This window comes from Athene cunicularia (assembly GCF_003259725.1).
Source record: "Athene cunicularia isolate RWA chromosome 2 unlocalized genomic scaffold, athCun1 chr2_part1, whole genome shotgun sequence".
Taxonomy (NCBI): domain Eukaryota; kingdom Metazoa; phylum Chordata; class Aves; order Strigiformes; family Strigidae; genus Athene; species Athene cunicularia.
The window spans coordinates 6350062-6360838 of NW_020799095.1; the positions used below are offsets into that span (position 1 = coordinate 6350062).

Below are 10777 nucleotides of genomic sequence, written 5' to 3' on the forward strand. Positions count from 1 at the left end.
TGAATTGCTTCTGCACCTACACATCCTGCTCTCATCTCTTTGGAGGTAAGCAGTGTATTATAGTAAGTATTTCAAATACCACCTAATGGACAGGACTTGAAACAAGAGAGACAAATAAATTGTGCTCCTGAAATACCAAAAAGATATGAGCCTAATAGCTCTGTTCTTATTCAGGGGTATGGTTAACTTTTAATAACTCCGAGTGTATTTTGAAGTCACCAGATAGTACATATTTGATCTGAACCATGTGTGAATACATATGTGTCCACTAAACTCTGTGCTCTGGAAAACGTGCTTTATGCCAACAGCAGATGGACAGATGATACCTGGCTCCAGCACAGAGTGTCAGTAAAAAGTTATGATGAGAAAAATAAGCTTGTGCTGGTTTAGCACTTTATGTCACATCACTGGAGCTTTTCTGACCCAGCACTAATATTAATACTATAACCATACAAATCATGTCAAGGAACTGACAACATACAGTGGAGATATTAACTTCATTATCTATGTATTATGTATGTGCAAGAAGGTCTTGGGGTGAACATTAGCAGATGGTACTTCCAAGAGTATCTCTTTTGTCTTTGATTTATCAACATGAAACTTGCAGCAACTACCAACTGGCACTAGCACACTTTCATTTGGACAGTTTTCCAAGGGTGCATTTTTTCTGTAACAGCAGCACACTGGAGAGTAAAGACTCAAAGCTGCAATATGAAAGTAGGGAATGTTGTTTAATTACACAATAACAAATGTTTCTCTTGCTGTATGGCTTAATCATCCCCCTCTAGGTGTTCTTAATTAAGCCACTCCCTTTGGCCTCATTAAGCAGTTGCCTGTTGGGCCTTCATAGATTTCAGTGGCTGAAAAATAAACTGTGATTAGGGGTTTGTACTGGACCTCAATTTCCCACTTTGTGTTGCTTAGTGCTTGAAAATACCCTCAAACATCTGCTTGGCTTAAGGGAACAATGTTTCTTCCAGATGGTTTTCATATTTATCAGAAATTTTAAGTTTTTGCAGAGGTGTGTTTCAGTGAAACATCCCCCCCCTTTTTTTTTTCTTTTTTTTTTTTCTTCTGGGAAAGTTGAAGGTATTATAGGAAGTGTCCAGCCAGTACTCACCCGCTCCGTTGATTTTTGAAAAATATGAACTGGAATGGGTTGCCAGAGAAGCTCAGGGTTCCAGATTTGGCTGCTAGTTGGTGGAAAGAGGCCAGAAAGGTATGACTGGGCACTCATAATGGTGCGATCATAATCTGTACTTTGAATGTAAAACTGGAGATAGAATGGCAAAGAGTTAAAAATAAAATGGAAACAATCAAAATAATAAGGAATTTTTACCCAGCTCATCAATCCTGGCTTGTTGTTTTCAGCTTTATGTTTTTGCATGAAGTCAAACCGGTGAAACCCTAACTCAGCTTTCTAGGGCCCAACTACAATTGCTTAAATGGAATCACCAAAGCATCATTTAATTTGGAATCTAACCCTCAGACTGAACTAAGAATAATAAGAAAGCATGATTTAAAAAAAAGGAAGATTTCTATCTTCTGAGATTCAGAGGAAAGTTGACACTTGTACATGTGGTATGTAGGGACATGGTTAGTGGTGGACTTGACAGTATTAGATTTACTGTTGGACGTAGTATTACAGGTCTTTTCCCACCTAAATGATTCTACAGTTCTATGATTCTATGGTCCATCTGCTATACCTCAGGAATGAAGGCACTTAGAACCACAAACATCTCTTGGAAGCATGACAAAGCTCTAGACTTTTACCATTAAAGCATCCCTCATGTATAGACCAAAATGGTAGTGGTATCTTCCCCACAATGTATCTATACCATGTGAAAAGCACATCCAAACAGCCGTTAGACCACCCTTTTACAGGATGAAGTATGTGAGCATGGCCCATCACATGGCTGGATATGCATTCACCTTTCAACAGGGTAGAATATTTTTGGGTCACTACGTATAAATTCCCAATTCATTTGGTGGTGTGGAGCTGTTCAGTCCTGGAAAACCAGGCAGTGGAAGACCCAAACTGAATGTAGAAGCTGAAAGTTAGACTTTAGTCTGTGTTTTTACCTTGACATAAAAGCCTGACTTTCAGAAATGTTCTTCTATTACCTTAATTTTTCCATTAATGAAATGAATATGACAATGTACTTTTATCTAGCTCAAGTCCATAGTTCTGTTATGCCAGAGGAATATCTTCCAGACAGTTCTGTTATATACCTCTTGCCGGTTGTATGTGCTGTTCAAAAAGTCGGAATATCTTTTCTTCATGTACTGTCCGAGTTCAAATAGCTGCTTCATTCCAGTCTGCAAGGCAAGCATACAGATTAATATTAGATTAAGGTGTTTGAAGAATCTTAATGTAGAAGTTTCTTTTCTTTTTTTTTGGTCTTCAGTATTCAGTTTTTAAGTGATCATTAACCATTTGTATAATGCGGTGCATAGGTTGTAGGTGATCTAGAATTTTTAACAGAAGTACTCATATCTATGAAAAAATGATACATTTCGAAATGTTAAGACTCCAATATCTGCTACAAGAAAAACAATGCACCTGATTCTATATACTGTTTCCACAGTGCTGTAGCTCCGTAGATGCTCCTGGAGTCATTAATGAATAACATTGTTCTTTAGAATGCATGTCAATTAGTGTGGTGGTGTGCTTCCCTCCCCCTATCCCCCACCCCCATCCTGTCTGCTCAAGTGAAAACCACCAGTGGCAATCGTAATGGATGTGTCTTGTCATGATGGCTGCATTGGGCTCAAAGTGGATTTGGGAGACACAGATTACAACACAATAGCCAAAGGCTTATTTGAACAATACACCCACCTAACAACAGTGCTGGTCAATGTCTGTCACATCTGGAAGAAACACCTGTAGTTGGTATGTAAATATGTAAATATAAGCCAATTATCTTACTCCATAAATAGTGGACAGCCCAGGGCCCGCTAAACTCTCCTGCATGGCAATGGGCTGCACACCAGGATCTCCCTTTGAGTAGGGACACCTCTCAAGGTTACTCCTTGAAGCTGAGAGAATCCTTATCACATCAGATAGTCAGTAAGTGAATTGGGAATAAGTGTACTGAAACTTTGAAATCTTAGCTAAGTGATATAAAGGGTTGATTGTGCACATATAATCCTGTAGGCATTACCTATTGACCAAGTCTGGGACTAGGGGGGATTCAGCCTCACCTAGACTCCTCTCTGAGAAGGAGTTTAGAAAGCAAGGGGGTTCTCACTGAACCTCATGATTCCATGGGAGGGTCTCCCTGACAGTTTTATCTGACCTTGTCCTCTATGTAGTAAATAATCAGGTGTACCTTGCCATCGAATCTTCTTGAACCAGTGTTGCATTTACTATCAAACTTTGTCAGATCACTGATTTATATCAATTAAAAAATTGCTACTTCTCTCTTGTGAGTGAAGTGCATCACTCCATCCATGACAGTTAGTGACAGCTGAGAAAGGATGATTGTTAACCTAGTATTTATTATTGTCATTGCTCTTTTTGATCAGCCTGATAAATTTGTGGCTTGTATTTCATGCCTTAAGTAACGTCCTTTCACCTTTGCCTTGGTGCACCTACAGTTGTCTTAGACTGTACAGTCCTTTCTGTTACTCATTTCTAAAGCTGTGAGCTGAACTTTTTAACTTTCAGCTGTCAAACAAGTACAGTCTTGTTACTGTTGCTGAAAATAAAATGGCAAAAAACTCTCAAAAAAAATCTGTGCCAAAACAGGAACTTTTTTTCTTCTTACAACATAAGCTATGTGCCTGGGGAGAGTAATGTGTTGCCTGAGTGTCTGAAATGTACACATCTTTCAAGCCACACTTCAAACACTAAATGCTGAACTGTCTCTGATTCACGCTTGTGCATGAAGTATTATTAGAAAATATGTTGGCCTCTCTTTGCTCCAGAATTTCAAAAAAAGTTAAAGAGCTAAGACTTGATGTCAGAATGCCAGAGCAAGAAGTAGGTTCAGTGCATCCTAGTGAAACTCTGGGCTGGAAGCAACCTGATTAGAAGGCACACCGTCCCCAGAGAAAGCCCTGTCCTGCAAGACTTCCTTTATTTTGTAAGTAAGAAGTTGCCAGTCAAGTGTTGAGATGTGGACTCATCACCTGACCTGGTGGGCAGGTGTCATTCTTTCACCCTGTCAAAGGGCCCAGTGCTTAAGGGTCGTTAGAATTTCATCAGTGTTTAGAGTATAGACAATGTTTAAACTTGCCACTTATTTCAATGCAGACACACTATCAGGAAGTTGTTGCTTTTAGGAAGGTAGTTATAAAGCTATGATGGACAAGATTTCAATTTAACTGTAGTTGGATGAATAATGTTGCAAAAATATTTAAGAATTACAGGATATTGCTAATACCAACTATCAGTACTTGGGCTTTGCTAATGTTTCTGAGACACACATAAAAAAATCTGCCCACTTCCTATTTTAGTAGCATATAAGAGCTTCTATGAAAGTCAACATACCTGGGTAAGTTGTCCAAATCCCTGGGGCCATTCACTTTCTTTGTGTAGATCAGTTGGAAAGTTTACAATTGGTGTTCGGTCACCATGTCGGAAAACCTAACAATATTACAAGCAGAAAAATAGAATTAATTGCTGTTAACATTCCTCTCTTACCTATCTAGAAGTCAAGCATGCAGTATACTTCCAGTGCCATTTTTCAAATTAAAATATGGGAGAGCAAGCAGAAACCTAGTCAAGTAGGATTGGAGTGCATTCTTTACACACAAATATAGGTATAATTATTTAGGAATTTAGTGGGCACGAGCCTGATGATTCTTCCTCCTAGAACATTAATCAGCCAAGATGTTAATGCTGACCTAGACACCTGGACAAGAAATCTGACTGAATTTGGACACTCAGCACCTCTGAATATTAAACCGATTACTGATGTGGTTTTATTACTTTGACATAGGCATTTGAAACTTCTGGTAACCACTCTTTTCATAGTAATATCTTTAAAAGTAACTCCATGTACACACGGATCTTATGTCTGATTTCACAATCATCCTAAAGTATAAAGATGAAACAGTATAAAAATTTACACTGTCTGTTTACTTAATATTTATTAATACTTTAGCATACATGTATGAAAATATTTTTGAAAGTCTGTAGGACTTTTTTCTGTTAAATTCAGTGAGAGTGAAGGGGTTGTTCACTTTCATATCCTGGACACTCCAGCATGATGAATATTAGTATGATACATTCAATCATAAGATTTTTACATCAGAAACCTTAAATGCGACTTTTCATATTTTTACTCCAGCATATAAAGAAAGTGCCAACCCTAGATTAAATAGTTCTGAAAAATTCTGAATTATCCTCCTTAAGTATGTCATGTGTGGGCTTAAAAAAAAAAAAATTATACATGAAAGGAAATGCTGGAATACAAATTCACAGGGCTCCAGATAATCTTCTAGGATGCTGATCCAAAGTGTTGCAAAAGTTACCTTTGTTTGTACCGATGTTCACATAACCAACGTCATTCCTGACTGCAGAATAGAATGACAATTTGGAAGCATGGTATATTTGTTCATAAAATGACATTTATTCCATAATACCTTGCTAGTATATAGCTTGATTATAATTAATACTCTCCATTGACTCATTAAGCCACATCATTCTTGCCCAAACTTTAGAGAGGTTTGTACACGCTAGTTAGTTTGCCACTCCCACTGGGAGGTGTTTTGTGTTTATATTTTTCAAAATAAACACAAGCAGTGTAGCTTAATGTTTTAATTACAACACACACCCTTTTCATCAGCCTTCTGTACTAATGTGCACAAACCTGTACTAGAGCAGGTACTTCAGAGATGGAAAATAGTATCCTTTAAAGGCAAATATAATTGTATTTCTCCCTCTGTTCAATTTCTACAATAGACAGCAAGGTTTACTGGAGTAGATGTTACCATTAGAACCATGTAGAAAACTGCTTATTATTTTTTTTGCTTTGCTGGTTGAATTTCACTGAAGATATGGCCAACCTGAAATGAATATTTTTCAGCAAATCAAGGAGGTTTTTTCACCATGATCAACATGTTGATCAACACGAATTTGCACAGTTTCAAGAAAAAAACACCTTTTTTTTTTTTTTTTTTTCCCTGAGTTCAAGTACAGAAAAATAGTCCGTAAAAACTTTCTTAAATATTTTATTTTTGCTTCTCTATGAAATTTTTAATTCTGTACATGTCTTTTCTTAGTAATCTGGAATCTCATTTGGTTCCTTATAATAATTTCTCAGTGCACTTCTAGTGAAGAGGAGAACAGGTAAAGAGTTACATTGTCTGGTGATTGATTCAGTTGAATGCAAGAAAAATGAGTGGGGAGGACTTTTGTGTCACTGCTTATTTCCTTGGTGTTTTGACGTGCTGACTTACATAGATGCCAGGTAGGATTCATTAGCTTTTCTGGACAAGCTGATGCCTCTGTAAAGAATGAAGGTTAAATTCCCAATTACAACGTAGCTGCATACTTTCTTATATTATCCAGCTTCACAGAAAAGCATTTTTATGAGTAACTGACAGTTGCTCAAACTGACTGACATGATTAAATGACTATATTTTAGGCTATATGTAGCAATGGATCAACACTTGACTAAAAAATATGTCCTTTTTATTAGTGAAAAATTACTGAAAATGTGTTAGATTTTAAATACTGCTTTATGATGCTTTATACTTGATGTGCAACAGAACCCTCAGAGTGTATTTCACTGTCACAACAGTCAACCCCTAAAAACTCAATAAGCCAGAACAGAGTCATATTTTAGCTGAACAGAGATGAGAAGGCAAGCAGATCAAGATCAAAAGATAATCAATATGAAAAGACATGTGAGAGCAGATGTGAAGAAAACTTCTTTCTTTGTAACCTAAAGAAATGGAAGCGGTGGAGGGTGTTCTCTTCTAAAAAGCAGCACAGCTTCTTTAAGTCCACACAAAATAGAATAAAGTTCAGTTCCCCATTTGTATTTCTGTATCTTCATTACACAGTGACATATAAATATGATAGTAACACTAAGTTGGAGGTAGCAGGAAAGAAACAAATACCTCTAAGAGCAGAATCCTGTTTTTAGGAATTAAAGGACTAAGCTTCTCAGCGAACTGATTTTTGTTTGTGTTCAAACCTCCTTCTTGCTTGCTCCTTCTGAAAATGACTTTGCTTTGGTTGCAGTTGGAAATGAAACAATGAATGCCCTTATGAACAATCAACCTAAAAGGCTAACTTGTTCAGTCATGAATACATTTTAGGAGACTTTTTTTTTTTTTTTTTTTAATTTAAAACTTTCAGAAGAGCTTGTGTATTTGAAAATTTATCTTTTTCATTAGAACATCTGATACTGTTAGGGAAAGAAAAGGTATCCCTACAAGTCTTGCCTTGCTCATCAATATGTATTTCTCATCACGCATCATTTGGATCTTGTTAAAAAGGAATTGATCCTTCAAATTAATTTAAAAATCTGTGTGCTGCAGCATTTATTCCTCCTGGCCTACAGATTGCCTTCCTGACCTTCAGAAGATTTAGAACATGACAGGATGAGCAAAAAGAAACAGGAGTCATCATAAAAGGTGAAAAAACACTAGAAATCAAGAATGAAGGGAGGGCAAGGATGATGTACACTAAAAGAGCAAAGCCCACCTGTTCGGTATATTCATTTCAGCACTTCTATCTGAAGTGCTTCACCTCAGTCGGTTCTCAAAAGCAGTAGATGGATAGTTATCAAATACCCCCTCCTTCAACTCTAATACAGATTTGAAACAGATTTAGTGTCTGGGTTCTCCCATTCACTCTTTGTAACTTTGTGAGGGTGATCACTTCAGATCAAAATGGCCACATGACTCAGACTTTGGTCAACATTTGCTTCCATTGTTGTCAGGTGAAAAATGATATTGCAGAAAAACTGGTGCGGAGGAGAGGCTGAACTCAGAGTGTGGCATGTGTAGTATATATAATATCATCATTCAGAAATGCCATGAATTATATATAGTGAACTATCTGTCTCTGAGTTACAGTGAGACTCTTACAGACATTTTAATTGACAGACTCAACTTCAAACAAAAAGATTTATTATTCTGAAGCCAGCAATAGGAATGAAGAAACAAGAGAGAAATGGAACCAGTCATGCTGCTGGCGAACTCATAGATGCAGAAATACTGAGCATGTTTAGTCAAGGTTTTGAATGGCTTGGCTTGATTAGACAAGTAGATAACATGTTTAGTCAACACTTCCTATCCTGTGTTACAAGAAGAAAGACATGATGAAATCACAGTACCTCTGAAACCACACCACTTTGTATATATGACAGGTAAAATGGGTGCCTGTGTGGAGGCAGAAGTTACAGGTCAGAATTTCTTTATACAGAGGCAATAAATCAATATTTCACTTTTACTTGGGTACCTGATGGTCTTACATATTTACTATTTTCTTCTCTTATGTCTAATTTAAATCCAGTACACAAGAATTATGGTGAAGGATTATGTTTATATGTGAGAAAGAAAATTAAAATAGCGTTTTGACAAATTATCTTGAATTAGAGCTTTTCATGCAAAAGGACGTGTGGCCAGTAATCAAAATGCACAGAATCAGCACAAAGATGGAAATCGTGAGGGCAGATCAAGACACTGTCACAGAACATAGCACAATTCTGTAAGTGTACAAAAGAGAACATTTGTCTGTTTTTTTGCCCCTGCAGATGTATTTTATATTTTGTAATTCTGCTAGGAAAATTTATTTTAAAAGTCATTATGACATTTTCACAATGCAGTAATACTCTCGGGTGAAATAGCAACTTACAGAGTACAGCTGGAAAATGGCTATTGAATTATCTCAGAAAGATACCTTTTAGACTTACATTGACTGTATCCATACCCTCATTATATCCCATTATATCAGTGGAATGTTCTGGGGTCAATTTTGATCCTATTTATTTATGCTAACAATTCTATTCCCATGAAAATTCAATCAGGCAGATTGGTCAGTCTGAGGAAAAATATCAGGGATAAAAGGAAGTCCGTTTAAATTAAATTTACCTATTGTTTTAACATTAACTGTGATAAGATACCCTATGAATAAAGTGCTTTTTTTTTTTTTTTTTTTTTTTTTTTTTTTGTAGGTGCAGAAGGTGACTGCATAGTTGTGGTAAGTAGCTAATTTTGGATAGGAAGCCTCTGTCTCCATAATGGTGAGCATTTCCTGTAACTCTTCCTGCAAACCCACTGCTTGTTAGAACACAATAACAGCTGCAATTCAATAAAAGTCTCCTTCCCTTCAGAGAGGTAATTCTCCAAGGTTTGCTGACTGCCTGATTTCATCTGTGTGTCCAGTTCTCCCTGTTATCATATAGCTATACACAGAACATTACTGGAATTAGCATTGAGTCCCTGCTGTGTGTAGTGTCTGATAGAGCAATAAGCCTCAGCAAGCGTAGGAACTGGTTTTTCCAGTGCATGCTGGCCTCTCTCCAAGTGGCACATCTACAGTGCATCCAATAGACAACTAGGTATGAATACTTTATCTAGAGCTAGATGATATGTGTTGGATATGTTTTGTCTGTTACCTGTATGTGCTCATAATGTCTCAAACAGAGAAGGGTGGAAGAAGGTCTTAAAATTCCTATTTATAAACGTGAATTCCAGTCCCCACAACTTTGCATTGAAAATATGCCTATTTAAAAAAAGAAATTAGAATGGAAAGGACTATAATACAACTTTCATGATCCAAACTCTTTCACTGAATTAATCTTTTACGTGAGGTACTGGGGGAAGTGACATTGGAGTAGTGTCTAGTTACTTTAAAATAAGAAATGACCCATCAAAAAAGGGATTACAGTCTGTTTTCAACCTGACCGCAGTTAATGCAACATGTATCTCAAATCTCTACATAAAAATGCCCTTTTCCATTTCTCAGTATACTGCTGTGCCAATTCAGTTATTCTGAGATGAAAAATACTTTTGTTTTTGTCGTAACTTCTGCAAACATAAGCTTTGGCTTCCAAGCACAAAGAAGGTAGGCCATAATTTCCAGCTCTCAGACTGTGCATCAGTGTCAGCTAAATTAAGAAAGAACAGGTAGACTTCGACCTCAGATCTCTTAACTCCTGTGCACTATGCATCTACCACAAAGCTAAATTGTTCAGTTATCTTGAAATAATAACTAGGGGTCAGGAAATGAAAATTCTTGTAACTGGAGGCATTTTTATCTTCTTTAATTAAAGTCTTTAAACTCAGTAAGCAAAAGGTCAGCAGTAGTTATTTCTAAGTCTAAAAAGAGGTAAAGGAGCTGCACACCTTGTTCGATTTGACAACCATATCAAATTCCCAGTATTCCCCGCAGCAAAATAGAAAGCAAATCTACTTACGACAACTACAAACTTCAGTTCTCTTTCGGCAGTAGTCTGTTGAAGCAGAATGAGGATAATATGAAAAGAAAAGCACAGGATCCTAGATGGGTTGGGAAGCTCTATCACTCCCATCCTGGCAGAAGATGAAAAAAGACTTAGTAGCTCCAGCAGCTGCTCAGGCTGAACAGCCCAGACGTCAGGCTATACTTTCAAAAGGGGTGGAACTGCTGCTGGTGAATTTCAAATCCAAGAGGAATGTTGTGTGACTACGCAACAAATTGCATCGCTCTTTGTTTTCAAATTACTGTTTACATTCTATTTAATCAAATCATAATTCAGTTCCTTTTTTCTCTGTGATATTTTTTGGAGTGTAAGGATGAAGTTAAAATACGAAGGAGTTGCAAAGCATTCCT

General features: G+C 37.0%; 1 protein-coding gene across 1 annotated transcript in view; it reads right to left on the minus strand.

Moving 5' to 3' along the window:
* The window catches only part of LOC113476587 (prostatic acid phosphatase-like), a 23085-nt gene extending 12558 nt beyond the window's left edge, over positions 1 to 10527 (minus strand). Inside the window, exons 1-4 of the mRNA XM_026842372.1 lie at positions 10383 to 10527; positions 4496 to 4591; positions 2233 to 2319; positions 1121 to 1273 (exon numbers count right to left, since the gene is read on the minus strand). Coding sequence (XP_026698173.1) covers positions 1121 to 1273; positions 2233 to 2319; positions 4496 to 4591; positions 10383 to 10496 — 450 coding nt within the window. The 5' untranslated portion in view covers positions 10497 to 10527. The remainder of the gene's footprint in view (positions 1 to 1120; positions 1274 to 2232; positions 2320 to 4495; positions 4592 to 10382) is intronic.
* Positions 10528 to 10777: the final 250 nt, after the last annotated feature.